At 39.6% G+C, this 23983-nt stretch overlaps 1 protein-coding gene and 1 pseudogene across 1 annotated transcript in view; one reads left to right on the forward strand and one right to left on the reverse strand.

Annotated features, from left to right (window-relative positions):
- TAF1A (TATA-box binding protein associated factor, RNA polymerase I subunit A) overlaps positions 1-15194 on the forward strand; it is a 36258-nt gene extending 21064 nt beyond the window's left edge. The window contains exons 5-11 of the mRNA XM_028104727.2: positions 488-686; positions 5179-5309; positions 6447-6605; positions 9692-9758; positions 10652-10775; positions 12882-13036; positions 14954-15194. Coding sequence (XP_027960528.1) covers positions 488-686; positions 5179-5309; positions 6447-6605; positions 9692-9758; positions 10652-10775; positions 12882-13036; positions 14954-15066 — 948 coding nt within the window. The 3' untranslated portion in view covers positions 15067-15194. The remainder of the gene's footprint in view (positions 1-487; positions 687-5178; positions 5310-6446; positions 6606-9691; positions 9759-10651; positions 10776-12881; positions 13037-14953) is intronic.
- LOC114210457 (small ribosomal subunit protein uS17-like) lies at positions 12250-12771 on the reverse strand (annotated as a pseudogene).
- Positions 15195-23983: the final 8789 nt, after the last annotated feature.

Genomic DNA, 23983 nt, shown 5'->3' on the forward strand with positions numbered 1-23983 from the left:
TTTTCCATCTGAACCAATGCCATTCTTTAGTACTCCTTAAGATGTTTTCTCTGAGCTTATATGACATGTATAAAATAATACATTAATCACCTGCTATGGGCCAAAGTAGGCACTAGGTGGTATGCAAATATTATCTCATTTAATCCTCATAACAGCCTTCCGAAGGGTTAATGTTCCATGTAGCCCGTAAGACTCACAAAGGGCAAGTAACATACTCGGCTTTCTGTAGCTTTAGGTAGCATCCGAACCAGGACTATCTGTCTTGAAAGCCCATTTGTTTCACTGAGTTTATATAATTTAGCTCATTTACATAATGTTAATTATTTTTGTATCTTTCCTCTTTGCTAAATTGACATTTTTGATGACAGAGACAATGTTGTTATATCATCTGTGTCCTACTAAGGTCTTAGCCCATCATATATATTAACTGAGTTTTTGGATTGATGGATATCTAATGACCTATTTGGGCTTTTTCTTATTGTTGCAGATCTCCTTGCAACATGCATTATACCTTCTGCATCATGGAATGCTTGAAGATGCTAACAGAAATCTCAGTCATGCAGAGACATGGAGATATGGTGAAAAATCGTCTTCCCAGGAAGTGTTAATCAACCTTATACAGGCCTATAAAGGGCTTTTGCAGTATTATACTTGGTCTAAAAAGAAAATGGAATTGTCTACGCTTGGTGAGTGAGGAAGACTGTACTTGTGTCAATGAGACTGAATCACAGGGACAGTCAAGATCTTTTTTTTAACTTAAATTCAATTAATTAACATAGAGTATATCATCCAGTTACCCCATCCCCTCACCTCTCTCCCCTCCAGCAACCCTCAGTTTGTTTCCTATGATTAAGAGTCTCTTTTGGTTTGTCTCCCTCTCTGATTTCATCTTGTTTTATTTTTCCCTTCCTTCCCCTATTATCCTCTGTTTTGTTTCTTAAATTCCCCATGAGTGAGATCGTATGATAATTGTCTTTCTCTGACTGACTTATTTCGCTTAGTATAATACTCTCTAGTTCTATCCACGTCATTGCAAATGGTAAGATTTCATTTTTTGGTAGCTGAGTAATATTCCATTGTATATATAGACCACATCTTTATCCATTCATCTGTCGATGGACATCTGGGCTCTTTCCATAGTTTGGTTATTGTGGACATTGCTGCTATAAGCATTGGGGTGCAGGTGCCCCTTTGGATCCCTACATTTGTATCTCTGGGGTAAATACCCAGTAGTGCAATTGCTGGGTCATAGGGTAGCTCTGTTTTCAACTTCTTGTGGAAACTCCATACTGTTTTCCAGAGTGGCTGCACCAGCTTGCATTCCCACCAGTGTAGGAGGTTCCCCTTTCTCCGCATCCTCACCAACATCTGTTGTTTCCTGACTTGTTAATTTTAGTCATTCTGACTGGTGTGAGGTGGTATCTCTTTGTGGTTTTGATTTGTATTTCCCTGATGCCAAGTGATGTCGAGCATTTTTTTCATGTATCTGTTGGCCATTTGTATGTCTTCTTTGGAGAAATGCCTGTTCCTGTCTTCTGCCCATTTCTTGATTGGCTTATTTGTTCTTTGGGTGTTGACTTTGGTAAGTTCTTTATAGATTTTGGATACTAGCCCTTTATCTGATATGTCATTTGCAAATATCTTCTCCCATTTTGTCAGTTGTCTTTTGGTTTTATCGACTGTTTCCTTTGCTGTGCAAAAGCTTTTTATCTTGATGAAGTCCCAATAGTTCATTTTTGCCCTTGCTTCCCTTGCATTTGGAGACATGTCTGGCAAGAAGTTGCTGCGGCTGAGGTCACAGAGGTTGCTGCCTGTGTTCTCCTCTAAGATTTTGATGGATTCCTGTGTTACATTTAGGTCTTTCATCCATTTTGAGTCTATTTTTGTGTATGGCATAAGGAAATGGTCCAGTTTCATTCTTCTGCATGTGGCTGTCCAATTTTCCCAACACCATTTGTTGAAGAGACTGTCTTTTTTCCATTGGATATTCTTTCCTGCTTTTTCAAAGATTAGTTGACCATAGAGTTGAGGGTCCATTTCTGGGTTCTCTATTCTGTTCCGTTGATCTGTGTGTCTGTTTTTGTGCCAGTACCGTACTGTCTTGGTGATACAACTTTGTAATAGAGCTTGAAGTCCAAAATTGTGATGCCACCAGCTTTGGTTTTCTTTTTCAACATTCCTTTGGCTATTTGGGGTCATTTCTAGTTCCATACAAATTTTAGGATTGTTTGTTCCAGCTCTGTGAACAAAGTTGATGGTATTTTGATAGGGATTGCATTGAATATAGGTTGCTCTGGGTAGCATTGACATCTTCACAATGTTTGTTCTTGCAATCCATGAGCATGGAATGTTTTTCCATTTCTTTGTGTCTTCCTCAACTTCTTTCATAAATGTTCTATAGTTTTCAGAGTACAGATCCTTTGCCTCTTTGGTTAGGCATTTATTCCTAGGTATCGTACAGTTTTTGGTGCAATTGTAAATGGGGTCAACTCCTTAATTTTGCTTTCGTCTGTCTCATTAGTTTATAGAAATGCAACTGATTTCTGTGCATTGATTTTATGTCCTGCCACTTTGCTGAATTCCTGTATGAGTTCTAGCAATTTTGGGGTGGAGTCTTTTGGGTTTTCCACATAGACTGTCATGTCATCTGCCAAGAGTGAGAGTTTACCTTCTTTGCTGATTCAGATACCTTTTATTTCCTTTTGTTGTCTGATTGCTGAGGCTAGGACTTCTAGTACTATGTTGAACAACAGTGGTAATAGTGGGCAAGGGACACTCTGAATCTTAAGGAGTAATCTCATTCCCTTACTTCCAAGCCCGGTTCTTCCTAGATACTTCAAAGAGCAGACATTTCTATTGATGTAAACTTTTTGATCATCCTTTGTAGTATTGGTTTTTATCAAACTTTTCAGACATAAATTAGATGATTTATAAATTAAGTCCATTACCATCTTAGATTTATTGCTTTTTAAAATATTTCTAAGGTTACAAATTTTTTTCAGTAGACATTATTGCCTATGATAAGTATTTCTTCCTGTGTGTTTAGAATGGAGTTTAGTTTGTTTTCTAATTTTTTTAAGATGTTTATTTATTTATTTTTAAGTAATCTCTGCACTCAATGTGGGGCTTGAACCCACGACCCTGAGATCAAGAGTTGCATGCCCTTCTGACTGAGCCAGCCAGGCGCCCCTGTTTTATAATATTACTCATCAGAATAAAATGTTTAGAGAATAGGGCAAGGTAAAATTGTTTTATTTCTGTACAAAGATCAGAACAGATAGTCTTCTTTATTGACCACACCAGGAATTGGCTGTGTGTCCGTACTTCCCAGTTCCCTCTCTTACTTCCAGTGGTGGTAGTATCCTCTCCTCCCCACAGGTTTTTGTTTGATTCTCTGCATCTTCCTTCCCTTGTATAGTTTTTCTCCATAGCTTCTCTAGGATTAACCCTTTTAATTTTCTCATCCCCCATCCAAATCTCAGTCCCTGCATATATTGGCTCATAAGTATAAGCAGTGATTCCTTATTATCCTGATGTGGGAAGTAGTATTTCCTTTGTCTCACGGGCATGGAGGTTCACTAATCCTAAAATTCCTTTCCCTCTTTCTGAGTAGGATGTCTCTCAGGACACTTCGGAAATACTGTCTTCATCATGATAAGCTTGCCCCCCATTTGCAATGCTGTCTGCCCTGCAGGACTCGTTAGACCGGTCATTCCCATGCCACAACACTTATATGTTAGCTGCGTGTTCAGCCTATATCGTTCAGCTCTTTATCACTTGTTTTTCAATTGTCCTAAGTTTTTTCATGTCCATTTTATGTTGTATCTCTTCTTCTAGACTAATTGGTCTTCTGAGGTCACATACCTCTCTTATGTCTTTTGTTAGTCTTGCCATAGTGCCTGGTATAATATTTCTTTTAAAAAACGCCTGAGTGGCTCAGTCGGTTAAACATCTGCCTTCAGCTCAGGTCATGATCCCAGAGTGCTGGGATTGAGTCCTGCATCAGGCTCCTTGCTCAGCAGGGAGTCTACTTCTCCCTCTGCCTGCCACTCCCCCTGCTTGTGCTCTCTCTCTCTGACAAATAAATAAATAAAATCTTTAAAAAAATAAATAAAAATAAATTAAAAAGTCTTGTTGATATTGATTAAATGAGTTTTAAAGTCAATATTTACCTTTTTCTTGCACCTGATTGGGTAGAACTCAAGCAAACATTGATGGTTAAAGCAGTTGGAACCTGGCATTTACACTGGGTAGGTGATTCAATACCTTTCTGCAGCTGACACTTTGTTCTGTAGCAGGAAGAGATAAAGATGGGGTAATATGTGGAGCTCTTTAGATGATCTTTAACCTTGAATGTCTGTTTAATAAGAAAAAAAAGGTTAGGACTAGTTCTGTATAACCAAACTCATGAGAACATAACACATGCATGTATGCTCAGTGTTGGCTTGGGATTTGTCTCAGTTGCTGTGGCCTGTCCTGGTTGGTTTGATGTACCTGCTGACTGGAAACCCCCTTCCATGGCAAATTCACACTCAATTTATTCTGACTCAGGTCTGCTTTTTTTTTCTTTTAAAATTTCTTTCTGTATAGTTTGTTTATAGTTTCTTTACTTTCCCTTTATCACCTCATTTCCAAGTCCATATTGATATTTATTTAGTTGGTCCTCTGGGAAGAGAATACCAGTGCCTTTTGGGGTGAGGGGAGAGCTGGTTTTTTTTGCCCCAAAAGTGGCCAAAAATAAGAAGTATTTTGTTTCTATTAGCTGTCTTTTTTGAAGGACTGACTTTCTTTTTAGAACTTTAAGATTGTGAAATACAACATGCAGAAAAAGTATATAAACAAATTGTGATAAAATCAATAATTTAAAACAAATATCCATGTAGCTACCACCGAGATTCATTCTTAAAGTTCCCCATGTGTGCACTTCCTCCCATTCTGTCTTGTGGGGGGGTGGGGGGCATGGAGAGTTTGTGAAGAATTAGTATTATTCTTTAAATTTTTAATATTTAATAATAACATAATTTAAATATAAATTATTCTTTAAAATTCTTTGTTAGAATTTACTGTCAAAGCCATTAAGGCCTGAACTTTTCTTGTGGATAGTTTGTTGATTGCTATTACTGTCAGCAAAGTCCTCAATACTGAATGACTTTTTAAGAATCTTTTATCTTTGGACAGATGAAGATGATTATGCTTACAACACAGCATCCCAGAATATGCTCAACCACAGCTGGAAGACATCTGTAAACCTTTGTGCATTGATTCAAACTCCTGGAGTTTGGGACCCTTTTGTGAAGAGTTATGTAGAGGCAAGTAGCCTTCTCATAAAGTTTTATTAGTTTCATTTTGTTATAAGCCTTATCTTTATTGATCAGAAGGTAACTAAATGGAGAAAATTATTTTAAAAAAAGAGGGATGCCTGGTTCGCTCAGTCAGTGGAACATGCAACTCTTGATCTCCGGGTTGTGAGTTTGAGCTCCGCGTTGGTTATAGAGATTACATAAGATAAAATCTTAAAATAAATACAGTTTTTTTTAAAAATTGAAAAGAGAGAATATGTCTCTTTTTGGTCTGAATAATTTTTATTTTACTAATACACTGTAAATGTTACTATTTTTTTTTTCTTCACCACTGGATAACATGTTATGGTCAGATATTTGTAAAATAAATATCCATATAGTTTGTAAATGTTAATTCTATATTATTCTTACTGATCTTAAAAGAAAAGAAGAGAGATATCTTACAATTTGGTGGGGATAGAGAAGACCAGGGGACAAAAATCTGAAAGTGGGTCACAGTACATGGGATGAAGACTAGTGGCTTTTAGGCAGTTCATTAGGGTGCCGTGCCAGCTCATCTCAGATCAGTGTGAAAGGACAGGGAGCCTTGGCATGGGCACCAGGAATAAATCTTCAAAATAATTGGCTTTTTGAAAGTTTCCTGGATGCTAACATGATCATTACGTTGTCAAAAGATAATCTCTGAAACCACATGCCAGTGAATCTGGGAATTCCCATGTATGGGGGGGAATGAAAGGAAAGGAGTTCTGGTTCCCGTGTACCCCTTTTGTGGCTGAAGTTGTGTCGGGCACTGAGGTTAGTTGCCTCATATGGTCTCCTTCCTTTGTTAGTGTGCCCTCCTTGAGGACTTCGTTTCTTATAGGAATAGCTCCTTGGTTGAAATTGCTGCATTTTTCAGTAACAAACATGTGATAAGGAAGAAATGGGAACCCACGTAGGCCTTTGTTGTAAGTGGTCTGTGTTCCATAGAGTTGTGACATATGCTGGTGAAAGCAAAAACTGGCATTACTGTTGTTCCTTTTACAGTAAGTGCTATTTGTCATTTTAATAAGTTTTTGTACCCATCAACAGAGTTAAGTTGTGCATTATCTTTCATACAGCTATTCTACAGAATTTAGCTAAGACATTATGACTTATTTTATATAGATGTTGGAATTCTATGGGGATCAAGATGGAGCCCGAGAGGTACTCACCAATTATGCCTATGATGAAAAGTTCCCATCGAATCCAAATGCTCATATCTACTTATACAACTTTCTAAAGAGAGAGAAGGCACCGAGAGAGAAACTGATAAGTGTGCTTAAGGTATAAAATGTTTACTTCAATGCTTGAATCAGGTTGGGGATCTACTTTAAAACATTCTTAGGGGCGTCTGGCCGGCTAAGTTGGTGGAGCATGAAACTCTTGACCTCAGGGTCATGAGTTCAAGCCCCGTGTTGTGTGTAGAGATTACTAAAAAAAAAAAAGTTAATTTTTAAACATCCTTAGATCATCCATTCCAGCTTTCAAATTCTAGCATTCATAGCAAATGACTGTGTGTGCCCTGAGGTGGACATACAAGGCTGCAGGCTCTGGGTGACACTCCACTGCCATTCCCCCACCACCCTGCCCAAGTTAGGCTGAGGGCAGAGGATCAGTATTTTGGAAATCCCACCCTTGTGGGAAAGTTCTGCTTTGATATTTTTTGAAAATCAGCTTTATTGAAATTTAATTTACATAGAGTAAAACACTTATTTTAAGTATACACTTGAATGCTTTAAAAAATTTTTTTTAGATATTTATTTAGACGGGTGGGGTGGGGAGAGAGAGGCTCTCTCCCTGTGTGGAGCCTGATGTGGGGCTCGATCTCACGACCCTGAGATCATGACTGAACCGAAATCAGGAGTCAGACGCTTAGCTGATAGGACCCCAAGAAAAATTCTTATCTATTAATCTTCTTTTAAAAAGTACATTTGCTGGGGCACCCGGCTGGCTCAGTTGGTGGAGTGTGCGACTCTTGATCTTGGAGTTGTGAGTTCGAGCCCCACATTGGGTGTAGAGATTTCTTAAAAGTAAAATCTTAAAAAAGTCCATTAACTCTAATCTATACTTAGGTGTTTATCAAAATTGACACTACCAAAACTCCATATGTGGAAACTGTACATTTTAAAGTTTTCAACAGGCTTTATTTCAATGCAGAGTATTTTTAAAGTTGGTATTTTATTGTCCAAGATTTCTTTTTATCCATTTGTACAACAAAATATTAAGGAGAGTTATATCAAAAGATCAAGGTGACTTCACTTAGATTGTCAATCACTAATGGTATTTTTGAAAATACTTTAAAAAAATGTAACAGGGGCCCCTGGCTGACACAGTCGGTAGAGCATGCAACTGTTGACTTCAGGGTTGTGGGTTCAAGCCCCATGTTGGTGTAGATTACTTAAAAACACAATCTTAAAAAAAAAGTAACAGAAAACTATGTTGAACACTTAATTATGTTCAAGACAAAATGGATTTAGGGAAATTCTGTTTTCCTTTTGAAAAATTCAGTGTTTGAAATTAAGAACTCAGTAGATGGGCTTGATAGCTGATTGAACATAGCAGAAGGAGGTTAATGAACTGTATAGAAAATAGGCTAAAGCACAGAAAGCAGAAAGGATGAAAGGGTATACAGAGGACTTGGCTAAGGTCTGACATAGTTGTGATTGGAATTCCAGCGAGAGGAGAGAGAATAGGGCAAAAGCAGGTAAACAAACAAAACTAGCATTTGAAGAGTTAATGGCTAAGAATTCTCCAAAACTAAAGACTACTACCATTCTGATAATGTTCTAACTTTTGATCTGGGTGCTGAATATATGAGTGCATATAACTTTGTAAGAATATGTTGAATGGCACACTCATCATTTGTATACATTTTTATTACATGTATTTCAATAAAAAGTTTTTAAAAACCTAAGTGAATTGAGCCATTTGCAGAATTCCCTAAATCATAAGACAAATGTGATTTCATAGGAACCAAGTTGTAAAAATACTCTGATGTTGGTATATTGATTGTGATTGATCTCCACTTAAAAAACTATTAAACTATTGGGTGCCTGGGTGGCTCAGTTGGTTAAGCGACTGCCTTCAGCTCAGGTCATGATCCTGGAGTCCCAGGATCAAGTCCTGCATCGGGCTCCCTGCTCAGCAGGGAGTCTGCTTCTCCCTCTGCCCCTCCCCCTCTCATGTGCACGCGCTCTCTCTCTCTCTCTCTCTTATTCTCTCTCTCAAATAAATAAAATCTTTAAAAAAAACTATTAAACTATTAAGAGTAATTAATAAAATTTACTTTTCATTTTGTAGGAAATAATTTCAGTGTTAGGTCAAAAGGACCCCAGCAAGCAGACAGAATAAATTGATTTCTAACGTGAAGTATATTGAAATGAAAAATATAATTTTACTTTAAATCCTGTTTTACATATTCATAAAAATAGTCTTTCTTATTCTTAAATGAATAAGAAGGAATTAAAAACCTTTAATTTCTCCCTATTGTGTAAAATGGTAAAAATATTTTCTTGAATACTCTTACTGTACTGTGTCCCTGAACACAATCTTCCAAAATAGCCACCCCTGCCCTTTTGGGCTTTTTGATTTATATAAATATTTGTGATCAGTAAATATTTATTGTCTTTTTTGTGTGTGATTTTGATGCTTTTTTTTTTTCCTGGTTTCTGAAAAGAAATTTTTAAGTGTGGTAAACAATATAAAAATATTTAAGGAGTAAATAAAAAGTTCTTATCTATTTCCCCTACCCTCCCCCCTGACTTTCTTGTTATTAACAGGGATTTTTGTTTTTAAAGATTTTATTTATTTATTTGAGAGAGAGAGCAAGAGAGATCAGAGAGGGAGAGGGAGAAGCAGACTCCCCACTGAGCATGGAGCCCAACTTGTGGCTCCATCCCAGGACCCTGAGATCATGACCCCAGGCGAAGGCAGACACTTAACCAACTGAGCCACAGCACCCCTAACAGGGATTTTTTTAAAGGAAGCTTTACACAGGACACCTTTCTATACCCAAATTGAAACTGGATGAAAGCAAAGTATCTTTTAAATCCTTGATTCATTTACTGAGGGATTATTAGACAGTAAGAACTTTATTTGAAAGTAAAATTAGGGGCGCCTGGGTGGCTCAGTTGTTAAGTGTCTGCCTTCGGCTCAGGTCATGATCCCAGGGTCCTGGGATCGAGCCCCAAGTTGAGTTCCCTGCCCAACGGGAGGCCTGCTTCTCCCTCTCCCACTCCCCCTGCTTGTATTCCCTCTCTCACTGTGTCTCTCCGTGAAATAAATAAATAAAATCTTAAAAAAAAAGGAAAATTAAATTTGAGAAATGCCTTTGAAATGTATAAAAATTACAAGATTATTTTTTCTTCCAGATTTTGTATCAGATTGTACCATCTCATAAACTGATGTTAGAATTCCATAGGTTACTGAGGAAATCAGGTAAATAGTTTTTGTTTTGTATCTCTTTGTGCAGACAAGCTATAGACTAGCAAACTATGGCCCATGGGCCAAATCCACTCCTCACCTGTTTTTATAAATCAAGTTCTCTTGGAGCATTTTTGTGTTGTCTATGGCTTTTGCACTACAACAGCAGAGTTGTGTAGTTGTGACAAAGACCATATGGCTCACAAAGCTTAACTATTTACTATGTGTCCCTTTATAGGAAAAGTTTGCTGACCTCTGCTATAGAATATTGGGTAGTAGCACAAGCAAAATGGTTTCAATTTGTATAATTCACCTCGTTTTAATCTCTACTGCATTTCAGCTCGGTATAGAAAAGAACATAGTTCTTCATAGAAGGAAGTCAGCTTAAGTCCAGTAGGTACTAGGGCTACGTCAGTCTTCTCATGTTAGAAGAGAGAGCAGGTTCTTTAAGTAATGTCCTCCCTCAGTAGAATGTAGCCCATTTAGAAATCAGACCCACCGAAGGCAGACGGGTAATGACTGAGACACTTCGGCTCAGGTCGTGATCCGGGGTTTTAGGATCGAGCCCCGCATTGGGCTCCCTTCTCACTGGGAAGCCTGCTTCTCCCTCTGCCATTCCCCCTGCTTGCGTTCCCTCTCTCACTGTGTCTCTCTCTGTCAAATAAATAAATAAAATCTTTAAAAAAAAAAATAGAAATCAGACCCACCACTCTGACTTCATTAGCCAGGACTAAATTACTGAATTTTTCAGATTTATCACAGGAGAGTATAAGCATAATGAGTTATTTTAAACTGTTAACCAAACTAGAAGGCTTATGACTCAGTAGTATTTTATCAATAATATATATATTTTTAGCCCTGTGCACTTCAGTACTTTGTGTAAGCTCTAATTGTTGTGCCCATTGCAGAAAAAGAAGACCACCATAAACTGGGGTTGGAGGTATTATTTGGAGTCTTAGATTTTGCTGGATGCACTAAAAATATAACTGCTTGGAAATATTTGGCAAAATATCTGAGACAGACTTTAATGGGGTAAGTAAAAGACACAGTGTTTATTACTGGATCAGCATCAGTAAAATTTCCCAGTACTTTAGCTGATAATCTCTCAATGTTTAAACAAAGTTCTTTGCTTATGGTTTTTTTTTTTTTTTTTGATTTCTTGAACTGTGTCCTCAGCTGTTCTGAGTACATCAGAAGCAAGAAAATACAGTCCCAAGTAAAACATACAAAAATTCTATTAAGATTTTTATGCTGTCAAAATAAGTACTGTGCCTTACCACTGCAGTATTAGGGAAGTTGTACGTTTTCAAGTTGGAAATAATGGCAAAAAGTGGTCATTCCCACTCTTCGCTAGACTCTTTGTAGAGCTCTTGGTAATCTGTGTGTCATCATCTTGTAAGATCACATAGGAAGCAGCTTTTCTTCCAGCTGTTTTTCAGTAATTTTCAGTGGGGCTTTGAGGGCCTCAGGATCATCGTAGCAAATATTTGTTAAGTCCATTGTGAGCTATATCTGAAACTATACCTGTGATCATGATATCATTAGTGCCACATTTCGAGTGACAGCAGGAGTGGTCCTGGTCATTTTTACTTTGTGAGAGGAAGGGATTAACTTTGTGACAAAGTTGTTTCATTTATTTATCCTATCCATCTTAATTGGTTAGAAGCTTCATCATCGATGGGAACTTGTGTCAGGCTTCAGATCTGACCTGACCTTGGAGATGGAAGAGGGCTGATTATAAAATGGTTTTGGTGTGATAACTATAAACCACTTTCCACATCTACAGCAGTATGTAAACCCCAACTAACTGCAAGATTCATGAAGGCAGAGAAATGTACTACTCAGTTTTTTAAACCTCTAGAAGTTCTGCCACGGGGACACATGGGTGCTAATAAGTATTTGCTCAATTAAATTATTGACAAACACTTAGCATTATCTGGGTTCAACTGTCAAATCTGTGTGTTCACGTATTTGTATAATAATGGCATCTTAATTTGAGTAGTAATTCTTTGTAGCATATAAAGTAAGGTTTTAAAGTAATTTTTAAGTGATAATCATCATAGCTAACATTTATTGAACATTTACTAAGTACCAGACAACATGCAAAGAGCTTTATATGAGACCACTATACTCCTGGGCCTGTTTAATCTAATAACAATGCTGTGAGATGGGGACTGTTAATAGCTTAACAGAGATTGAGGCTCAGAGAGGTTAAGGAACTTGCCCAGGATCACATAGATAGTAAATGGAAGATCTGATTTTCATATCCAGGATTTTGAGTTCAGGGTGTGTGCTGTTAACCGCTGTGTGTACCGAACTGGCTATTTAATGAAATGGAAAGCAGAAATCAAAGAACTAAAAAGGATTTGCTTTCATGCATGTGCTATACCATGGATGGCCACACTCAGAAATTAGAACATCTTCCTTGTCATCTTTCCACAGACTTTTTTTTTTTTTTCCCGACTGGGAAAATAACTATTTGGGGTGGGGGGTGTGGACAGATGTCTCAGAATTTCTGGGATTGCTTCTTGGTGCCAGTGGCCTTTGTGACTTGGAGCATGTTGAAGCACAGTCTTAACCAACTGAGCCACCCAGGCGCCCCTGTTGAAGCACAGTCTTGCTCGAGGACTGGTACTTGCCCACTGTGACCATGTCACCGATCTGGACATCCCTGAAGCAGGGGGGACAGGTGCACAGACATGTTCCTGTGGCGTTTCTTGAAGCAATTGTACTTTTGGGTGTAGTGGAGGTAGTCTCAGCAGATGACAGTGGTCCTCTGCAACTTCATCTTGGTTGGTCACCACACTAGACAGAATCTGCCCGTGGATGGAGACGTTACCAGTAAAGGGGCATTTCTTATCAGTATAGGTGCCCTCAGTGGCCTCCTTGGGCATCTTGAAGCCCAGACTGATGTTTTTATAGTATTGCAGGAGCTTCTCCTTGCCTGTTCCTCCAAGCAGGACCCTCTTTTCATTTTGAGAGATGGTTGGCTGCTTTGGTAGACAGCCTCAGTCTGAATATCTGCCATCTTCCTGGCTGCCTGAAAAGGGACTCCACAGACTCTTCTTAAGTTCAAATTCTGGCAGTATAGGTCCACCTCCATCACTGACCTTCCCTTTTGACATTTTTCTTTTCTAGGAATCACCTTGCCTGGGTTCAAGAAGAGTGGAACTCCAGGAAAAACTGGTGGCCAAGCTTTCACTTCAGCTCCTTTTGGGCAAAAAGCGACTGGAAAGAGGATAAAGCATTGGCTTGTGAGAAAGCTTTGGTAGCTGGAATATTGTTAGGAAAAGGTACAAGGTTTTGTTTTCTTCTTATCTAGACATAGCTTTTGGATGATTTTGAAATTACAAAGGGGTTTTTCTCTGTGGACTATCTTGGCTGTGAAAACTCTGCTTTGTGCCACCGCCGCTGGGTCTGTTAAGAGATGAAGCAAAGGTAAGCAGTCTGTTGCTAGAGAATTCAGAGTGTCCTAAAGAGCTTCTTCAGCTTGGTTTTAGATACGGTTGATACTATTTTGGAATTAGTATTCTCAGTGAGTGTTTCAGATGGTTACTAAGGTCAATAAAATGCCAGTTTCTCAGAGGAAGGGGACAAATAAATATGAAAGCAATTGTAAGATTTCTAGACACACGTCAAGGAACAGAAGTGTGCTTCAGACTGTGATTTTCTACTGCTTATGAGCATAGAGGCAGCCGGTACAGTTACCGAAAGGTGTCTGTGTTTGAGCAAAGTCTGAAAACCTGGGCTGATTTTCCAATTTTGTCACCTTTCCCTGTCACTTAGGTCCAACAGTTAACCTTTGGGAGACTTCTTTGTGATTGGCTTTGTTAACACCTGTCCGCGTTGCTTACAGGATGGTTGTAAGCATCAAATGAGCATCACATTGAAGTGCTTTATACATTCAGAGAAGTACTCTATGAATATTAGGTATAATCATGCCTGAAAAGGGTTCCATCTCTTCTTTCGGGCCTTAGTGTTGGGGTTCAGTCAATCTGTTCAGGAGTTGAACTGGGTTTGGTCTGTGCTCGGGTGACCCTCATTATATCACAGGATTCAGTTCTGGTCATGGTCTGCCTTCGCCTCATGCTTAGAGTAGGGTATGGTGGCTGCCCTTCTTCCCCTGCTCTGCTAAGGCAAGCCAGGCCCTTTCCCCTCGTGACTCCACGTCCGGTGGCTCATGAGGAGGTAGGAGCTAGTAGTTTATTTGGCTTTTTCTCTGTGTTGGGGTGGGAGCTAAATTCTCCATCTTTCTGTATTCTAGATAGAAGCAGAGGTCTGTGTACAAAGTATTTTGGTTTTGCTAAAGTGGTAGGTGTGTTTAGAAGTACAGGTTATTTTATGAACACCACAGACACCACTGCTTCCCAGCTAATAAAATATTAGTAATTCTGCCAGACTGTTTTCAGGGATAATAAAATGGTTACCGTAGATACAATATATATCCTAGCAGTTTCCTAGAGCAGATGGATGGATAGGTACATGCTGAGACTATAATGAAGTTAGTTTTTCTTAGGTGATTTATGGTCTTCCTCATTTATCAAATATAAAAAAAAAAATCTCTTGTAATATCCCGCTTACATTTTTTTTTTAAAGAAATTTGATTCATGTCTGAATTACTTAACTAGTGATCTGCCTAGCATTGTAAGACTATGAAAAGCAGGTAGAAGGAACTTCTCATGAGCACGAGGCTCCTTTCTCAGAGCTGCACAGTCACCGTCCGGCTGCTCACTAAGTGCTGGAATGACTAGCTAAGTTCTGATCTCTTCTGACCTGTGAGTTGTTTATTCTAATCCTCACCTGAGAGTTTTCTTACAGAGAACTTTCTTATTGTTACAGATTCCTCTTGGGCTGTTTCACAAGCTAACATTGAAAGGGAAGCTGTAATTTGCTTTTGGAGAAGGCGTGTTTAAGATATGAATATGTGTATAATACATGTATCACCTTAACAAGGGCTTGGAAGGCAGGGTGAGAAACCAGTTGAAGTACTTGCTCTGATTATGACGGATCAGAAATGTTTTCGTAGGTAGGAAGTGTACATTTCATTGGTAACAGCCCTTAGAATGTGTTCATACTGGTATACATCATACAGATCCCCCCCATTTTCATAATCATTAGTATGCCAGAGCTGAAGCAAAATTTTAGAAATGTAGAAATATACTTGAAGAATTGATAAGTATTAAAACTCTTTGTTTATTTTGTTTTTTTAGGTTGCAGATATTTTCGATTTATCTCCAAACAAGATGATGAAGTCTTAAGGAAAAAAATTAAGCGGATAAAGAAGTCAGTGAAAAAACACAGTATTGTAAATCCAGGACTCTGATATTGAATATCAGTTATTTCAGATGAGTAGCTGCAGAATACTAGCTCGGTGCGTAATTATTGAATGTATTATTCATTTGGTGTTTCTAGGAGGTAAGGCTGCAAAAAAGTTATTTTTATATTTTTTTATATTCTCTTTTATTATAATTATAGCTAAATAAACAGCCTCACTGCCTTTGTTCTTTGTAAATACATATTTTTCCTTTTTTGTACTGCGAAATATAGTATTTATTATGGAATAACCTCCACATAAGAAATACATTTGTTTAATCAGAGAATACAGTTGTATAGCAGTTATTGCCATTTGCAAATAATTTGCTTCTGACTATTGTATAATAAAGCATAACTTGTAGTATTGTTAAGTGAATTTATATTCTTCTTTAAGATTCTCAATGATCCATGTTAGGTTTACCATCATAAAGAATATACTGGCGGGGGGCGCCTGGGTAGCTCTGTTGCTTGAGTGTCCAGCTTTTGATTTTGGCTCAGGTCATGATCTCAGGGTCATGAGATCAAGCCCCTTATCAGGCTCTGCACTCAGCGGGGGCGTCTGCTTCTCTCCCTCTGCCCCTTCTCCTGCTCCCAAGTGCTTGGAAGCACGTGCGTGCACATTCTCTTTCTCTCAAATAAATAAATCTTTAAAAAAAAATATATTGGTCATGAGGTCTGTTGAGGAATTTTGGAAACAGAGAAGGATTTAGGAAAGGAATCCTCTTTCTTTTTTGATATTAAGACATGTCAGTCTGGGGCTAACTGGTCTGACATAGAGCTACCTTTGACTCTAGAAGACTAATTTGGGTCAGAGAGGGTAGAGGGGTGGCCTAACTTCAGAGGGCTCTAGTTTGTTGTTGTTTTGCTGGGCACAGCAATCATCTAAGACATGCTCTGGAACTCCTTTGTCCCTCACCTTTCTCTTGGAACCTGGAATGTGGCAGTCGGCAGCTGGACAGTGGAAGAGAATCTGCCAGTGAAATAGTGTCCCAGCGTCACCCAGTCAGCCCAGTGGGAAAGCGCGGTGCAGAAGCCAGGAACAGCTTTCCTGGAACAGGATTTGGAGCTTTATAATATGTTGTGGTAACTAGTAGAGCGAGTGCTTCTTCCAGACTGGCTCGGCTCTTACACCCTTATGGTTCAGATAACTTGTTTTTGAGTTCCAGGAAGACCCACTAACTTTAGAGCACGTCCTGTGTTTAGATGGCAAACCACACATTTTCCCCATGGCTTATGCTCCTACTAATTTAAAACCATCTGCAAGAGGGGCACCTGGGTGGCTCAGTTGGTTAAGCATCTGCCTTTGGCTCAGCTTGGGTCATGATCTCGGGGTCCAGGGATCCAACCCCTGCATCAGGCTCCCTGCACAGGGGAGAGTCTCTGCTTCTCCCTCTCCCTCTGCCCCTCCCCCTTGCTCCTGCTCTCTCTCTGCTCTCTCTTTCTCAAATAAATAAAATCTTAAAAAAAAAAAAAAAACATCTGCAAGAAAATGGGGGGACAAATTATGCTTTGTCAATAATTTGATTCAGTATTTTATACTTAGTGAGATGACTATCAACAAATAACTACTCATCCTTATAATATACACAGGAAACAAGTAGGTGCCCCACAGACCAATGTGAACCAAGTTCAAGCTACCACATGAGTAGAGCCGCTCTACTTCCGGGAGTTGGTGAGTGGGTTGTGTAGGAATTCTGCAGAAGAGCAACACTATAGGAATGAAATCCCCGGATGACAGACAAAAGCTCAAGGCATAGGCTGGGATTGTCACGGCATCTGCTCCTTGAATTGAAACCTTTAGTCAAAGCTGTTCAACAGGACTGATGAGTTCTCATGATCTCTGGCAGATGGAGGTGGGAATGAAAGAGAAATGAGTAGATACGGTTCTTGGTTTCCACCCAAAGCTTAGTTTCCTAGAGCTTTTATATCAAATATTCATATCACATTAGGCAGTAAGAGCAGTGCGAATCAACTGAAATTTTTTTAGGTCCACTAAAGTCAGTTTCATGAATTATTATGGCTAAAATTTATCAAGCACTTTGGGCTTTACATTTTATCTTACTGTCACCAGAATCCTAAGACTTAGCCCTGTTTTACCTAGAAAAAAAAATGGGGCCTCACAGATTAAGTGACTTGCACAAGGTCAGAGCTGGTAGGTGTTGGCACCAGGACCTTGACCTGACCAGTGTGGTTCCAAAGATCACACTCTGTCCTGTCTATACTGCCTCCCAGTTTAGTCAGTCTTTCTAACCTGCAGAGCACTGAGCTAGGTAGCAAGGCGAAGAACAGAGGGGATTCATAACCCAGGGCCTATCAGCTCCAGCAAAACCTGTCCTCTCTGCCAGGCTACTTGGTAGGTTCCCTGTCTGTGTCCTTACTGGTCCCTCCCTACACAGCCTCTTATCAAATCACTGCATTGTTACATTGTCTTTGCACATCTGTCTTTCTTGATGGTATATTATTTGGGCTTAATAATCTGTTGTCAGCCCCTAACAATTTCTAGCTCATTAAATACTGAGTAGAACTGAATGGAAATTAGTGAAAGTTACGGAGCTGGTGTGCCCGTACCATAGGGAGTCATATCTTGGGGTGCCTATGCCAAGTGTGCAGCCTCGGGAGACTGTTCGGCTTGAATTCTGGGTTTATCATTAGGTAGTTCTGTGACTTCTTGGGCAGGTTACTGAGCTTTCATAGTTCCTTTACCTGTAGATGAGAGACAGGAGGATTTATCTCATCAGATTGCTATGAAAAATGAAAAATATAGTGAATGCCTAGGATAATAATACTTAACATATCTTAAGTAAGTGACCATCCATCATGATGGTTTTAGACACTAAATAACAGGCACTAAATAAAGATAATTTAAAGTCTTGTTTTCTTGGGGCGCCTGGGTGGCTCAGTTGGTTAAGCGACTGCCTTCAGCTCAGGTCATGATCCTGGAGTCCCGGGATCTGTATGGCATCGGGCTTCCTGCTCAGCAGGGAGTCTGCTTCTCCCTCTGACCCTTCCCCCTCTCCTGCTCTCACTCTCTCAAATAAATAAAATCTTTTTTAAAAAAGTCTTGTTTTCTCCTAGAAACCTCTGAAATACAGAAATTGTGTAATAGTTGAGTTACGCTTCCCACTAAAATACACGTATCTTTCAAGCTATGTACCATCCAGCCATCAACCATGGACTTGAGGGCTTCACACACACTTGAGATCACTCAGTCCACACAGTTCCTCCTTGCTCAACTGCCCCAGTCTCTGATCTCTGGCTCATCAGCTTAGTGGGACTGCCGTGCTTTGCTTGGACTGTGGCCCAATGCACTGCTCGTGAGAAGTTGTCCTGAGATAGAGAGGTTAGACTGTTGTAGAACTTACTTTGAGTTTCACTTCGGTAATCCCAGTCTTGTGTTGTCTGTTGCCCACTATTTTGAAAACAGTTGTCTCATATTTTATCTAGATTAAATAATGTGTAAACTAACGAAGTTAAATTAGGGCCTTTACCTACCAAATGATACCTTTAAGAAAATTAAATACAGTCTATTAAAAGAAGTATTTGTGGGGCACCTGGCTGGTTCAGTTGGTAGAGCATGCGACTCTTGATCTCTGGGTTGTCTTAAAAAAAAAAAAAGTCTTACTGAGAAAAACATATAACCATATACATTCAACATATACATTAGTCATTAGTTCTAACTAATGACTGAAATGTTTATATGTATATGTATTTGCAACACATGAGCTGACAAAAGATTAAAATAAATTCCAATCAGTAAGCAGGACAAAGAACCCAATAGAAAAAAATGGGCCAAGCACATGAACAAGTATTTCACAGAAGAGGGTAAACATGGACCATAAACACATAAGTCAGGGAAATGCAAAACAAGAGTGTAGTGGAATACCAGTTCAGACCCGTTCAATTAGCAAAAATTAAGATACTGAGGTTGAAGAGGATGTGGATCCACAGGGTCTCTTGCACATAGCTGATGGGGTGTAAAATATTGCAGTCATTTTAGGAAACAGTTGCTTTACCATTTACTAAGACTATCCTCGAGTGTTTACTTGAGAAATGTTTGTACATGTAAGCCAAGAGACAATATAGCACAGTTCATAATAGCGGAAAAACTAGAAAAAACCCCACAAATGCCCATTGGCATGAGACTGGATAAATTGTGGTAGAGTCATGTAAAGAAAAATGAGTAAGCCATAGCTTTATACACCAACATAGGTGGGTCTCAGTAACATACTGGGTAAAAGAAATGAGTCCCAACTTACTACTCTATGACTACATGGAGTTCAAACTTTATTATAAAGTTCAAACTAATGACTAAAATATTTGTAAATGCATATAGATTGTGATGAAACTACATATAAAAACACAAGAGAAGGGCAAACACAAGTGGTTACCTCTGGATGGGAGAAGCAGAGCAATAGGATGGAGGAAAAGCACAGTAAGGGATGTGAATTACTATTAATGGTATAGTTTTTTACTTTTTTTTTTTTAAAGATTTTATTTATTTGACAGAGCACAAGCAGGGGGAGTGGCAGGCAGAGGCAGAGGGAGAAGCAGGCTCCCTGCAGAGCAGGGGGAGCCCGACGCAGAACTCGATTCCAGGACCCTGGGATCATGACCTGAGCCGAAGGCAGTCGCTTAACCAACTGAGCCACCCAGGCGCCCGATGCTCTAGTTTTTTAAGTGTCAGGCTCTTCATGGACTAATGTTGATAGTGTATTATGCACCAAGGATTGTGATTTATCCCATTTTGTGCACAGGTTATTTTAAACAATGAAAAGGACCATATAATATATGATTCCATTTATACGAAATGTCCAGAATAAGCAAGTCTACAGAAATGGAAGATTAGAGATTGCCTAGGGCAGGGGAAGGGGCAGTGGATGGGAAGATGAGGTGGGAGTGATAGTCAAAGGGTACAGGATTTCTTTGGGGGTGATGAAAATATCCCCAATTTGGGGTGATGGTTGCACAATTCACTCTGTTGAATATACTAAAAAGCATGTAATTGTACACCGTAAACAAGTTTATTATGTGGTGTGTGAATTTTATCAGTGACACTTAGCAAAAAGAAAGAAAACCAAAAAATTAAGCTTTATGGAGTCAGAAAGTTCTGGATTCAACAGAGCACCTCACCGAACTGAGCCTCAGGTTTATTATGTAAAATGGGGTGATCTGAGAAATGTTTAGCATGAGTCTTGGTGTATTGTTTTTCTCAATAAATGGTAATATTATTATGAACCAAAAAAAGGGAAAGAAAAAAATGAACACAACCATTCTTTTTTTTTTCTTAAAGATTTTATTTATTTTGAGAGAGAGAATGAGAGAGAGAGAGAGAGCACAAGAGGGGGGAGCGGAAGAGGGAGAAGCAGACTCCCCACTGACCAGGGAGCCCGATGTGGGATTCGATCCCAGGACTCCAGGATCATGACCTGAGCTGAAGGCAGTCGCTTAACCGACCGAGCCACCCAGGCGCCCTGAACACAACCATTTTTTAATGAAAGAGTAAGTGTGGCCTTTTTGGATCTAGCTATTTATCTATGTTTATAGCACAAAGGCTTTTTCTGCTGGATTGAATATATTCTAAATATTTCAAAAGGAAATAAGCAGACCTTTGATGGATGTAGGCTACAAATCCTATGACTAAAATCTAAGTTAATTTTTAAAAAAAAATTAATCTATTTGGGGTGCCTGGCTGGCTCAGTCGGTAGAGCATGTGACTCCCTATCTCAGGATTGTGAGTTTGAGCCCCATGTTGGGTGTGGAGTTGACTTAAGAAGAAAAAAAGTTTATTTTTATTTATTTATTTTTTAAACATTTTATTTATTTATTAGAGAGAGAGAGAGAGAGAGAGAGCACAAGAGGGGTGGAGGGTCAGAGGGAGAAGCAGACTCCCCGCCGAGCAGGGAGCCCGATGTGGGACTCGATCCCGGGACTCCAGGATCACGACCCGAGCCGAAGGCAGTCGCTCAACCGACTGAGCCACCAAGGCGCCCGGAAAAAAAAAGTTTAAAAAATTAATTTGTTTGAAACTCTTCCTCCATCCAGGATCCATGCTCCCAAAAGAAACAATCAGGCACCAAATAAAAGTCCACTCCTCTTCAGTCCTACCAAGAACCTCCTCTATGCAGATACAGATGTAGTCTTGAACTCAGTGAATTAGAGGCAGATCTTGAATATCTGTCCTGTCAGCCCCGCAATGGTAGTTGCCAGTTGTCTGCTTAAACCTCCCATTAGGCCGATACCAAGAATTTACATAATCCTGGATCTTCGTTCAGTCAACACACTCTTCAGTTGGCTGGCTGCATCTGTCACCTTTTATCAATGAAGATAAACAAGTAAAAGTGATTGCTGTACTTTCAGGTTTTGATACATCGTGATGGAATGAACAGGATCTGGGCTATAATCCAGAACACCTAAATTTAATTTTTTAATTTTTATTTTTTTAAGGATTTTATTTATTTTAGAGAGAGAGAGTGAGAGCATGCAAGCAAGGGGAGGAGCAGAGGGAGAGGGAGAAGCAGATCCTGTGCTCAGTGTGGAGCCTGCTGTGGGGCTCGATCCCACACCTTAGCTGAAGTCAAGAGTCGGACGCTTAACCGACTGAGCCACCTAGGTACCCCAGAACACCTAAATTTTATTGCCATTTTTCCCATTCACCCAAAGCATGACCCTAAGCATTTCAGGGAGCCACTCTGAGACTTAATTCACTTGTCTGTATGTTGGGAATATAGCTTACCTTGGAGAATTTTTGTGAAGATCAAATGAGATGAGAAAATACTTTATAAACTGTAATACAAATGAAGTTATTAATACAGTCCCTAATCTCAAACACACCTGTTCATTTTCATATGGTGAGAAGGCAGATAAACTGTGAGAGAAAATCATAAACTATACAGGAAGGGACTGAGCTAGAACATTTCTTTTTCTATTTTTTCTGTTCTATTCCATGACATGATGCTAGAATAAACACCAGACCTGAACCTCTTCAACATTATTTTTGAAAGGCACTTGCCAGGGGTGCCTGGCTGGCTCAGTTGGAAGAGCATGCAACTCTTGATCTCGGGGTTGTGAGTTTGAGCCGCACGTTGGGTGTAGACCTTACTAAAAAAGAAAAGGGCCCTTGCTGTATGAAATAGAGAGAGAGAGAGAGAGAGAGAGTGTGTGTGTGTGTGTGTCTGCTATGGGTTGAATTGTGTATCCCCAAAAAGATATGGTGAAGTCCTAAGCCCCAGTCTTTCACAATAGTGACCTTGTTTGGAAATAGGGTCTTTACAGAGGTAAGTTAAAGTAAGGTCATTAGGGTGGGCCTAATCCAAAATGACTGGTGTCCTCATAAAAGGGAACATTTGGACACAGACAGACACACGGAGAAGTCCATGTGAACACAAAGACAGAAGTTGGGGTGATGTATCCTCTGGCTGAGGAATGTACAAGTTTGCCCGCAAACAGATTCTTCCTGGCCCTGAGAGGAACCAACCCTGCTGACAACTTGACCTCTGTCTTCTAGCCTTCAGAAGTGTGAGACACCTGCTGTTTAAGCAGCGCAGTTTGTGATACTTTGTTACAGCAGCCCTAGCAAACTAATACAATATTTTTAAAAATGCTCTGTTTGCTTCAAAGGTTGGAGCTCAGGTGATTTCATATACCCAGTTGGTCCCAGTTCGTATTCAGACTTACCTCCTAAGCTCACCTAACAGTCAAACTTGTTTCCTGGTCTTCTCCACCTCTACCTTGTCTGAACACCCTGGTCAACCCTCATGAGGATTTTCTTAGCCACCCTAGCCTGATGACCTCTCTCCCTCCTGGGGATTCCTAGTGGCAAGTGTGTTCCTCACTGTTACCTTAATATCATCTGCCTAGTATTATTTGGACTCTTATTTTAACCTTTCTTCTCAGAACATAAACTCCTTGGGGAAAAAAAAAAACTCCTTTGTGCATCGGTTTTCTGTTAAACATTCCTCTTTCAGCATAATGCTTTGTGCACGACAATAGCATAATGATAAAATTAATGACTGCATAATTATTATATAATCATGTGTATTGTGTAATTACATCAAAAATATGTAGTCCCATCTGAAATATTGCATCTTTTTTTTTTTTAAAGATTTTGACAGACGCTGCAAGAGAGGGAACACAAGCAGGGGGAGTGGGAGAGGGAGAAGCGGACTTCCCGCTGAGCAGGAACCCTATGCGGGCTAGATCCCAGGACCCTGGGATCATGACCTGAGCGTAAGGCAGACGCTTAACAACTGAGCCACCCAGGCACCCCTGAAATATTGCATCTTTTAATAATCAGAAATTTACGCTGTAACTATGTCTGATGGGACCTGCTGGCTGATCTGTTCCCGCTAATTTTGAAATCCCTCTGCCCAAAACAGTTAGGTCTGATTTGAATTTACATGTCCTGGGTGGATAGGAATTATTATGTCCAAGGTTCTTATTGTTTTTCTTTCTTTCTTTTTTTTTTTTAGCACTGTGCTATAATTTTTTTAAAGGATCAGTTTTTTTTTAAATTTAATTTATTTATTTGAGAGAGAGAGAGAGGGAGCACACGAGTGGGGGTAGGGGCAGAGGGAGAAAGGAAGACAAGCAGATTCCCCGCGGAGCAGGGAACAGGACTCGGGGGACTTGGGGCTCAATCCCACGACCCAGGAGATCATGACCTGAGCTGAAACCATGAGTCGGGCGCTCAACCGACTGAGCCACCCAGGCGCCCCTGTGCTATAATTCTTTAAATACAGTCATTAAGAATTATTTTCCAAGAAGGAGGCATTCCTTTTGAACTCAGTATTTTTCGTGGCAAAGGGAAAACTGAGACATAAATGTCAAAGATCTAAAAGCAGTTTCAGGTCCCACATGGATTGAGAGAATGCACTCATTCTTACGCCTTATGGGGTCAGACTGTTACCTCCCATTTCTGAGAAGGCCAT

The sequence above is a fragment of the Eumetopias jubatus genome, unplaced genomic scaffold, assembly GCF_037043125.1.
Source record: "Eumetopias jubatus isolate StellerSeaLion01/CBP00866 unplaced genomic scaffold, mEumJub1_p1.0 scaffold_12, whole genome shotgun sequence".
NCBI classification, from domain to species: Eukaryota; Metazoa; Chordata; class Mammalia; order Carnivora; family Otariidae; genus Eumetopias; species Eumetopias jubatus.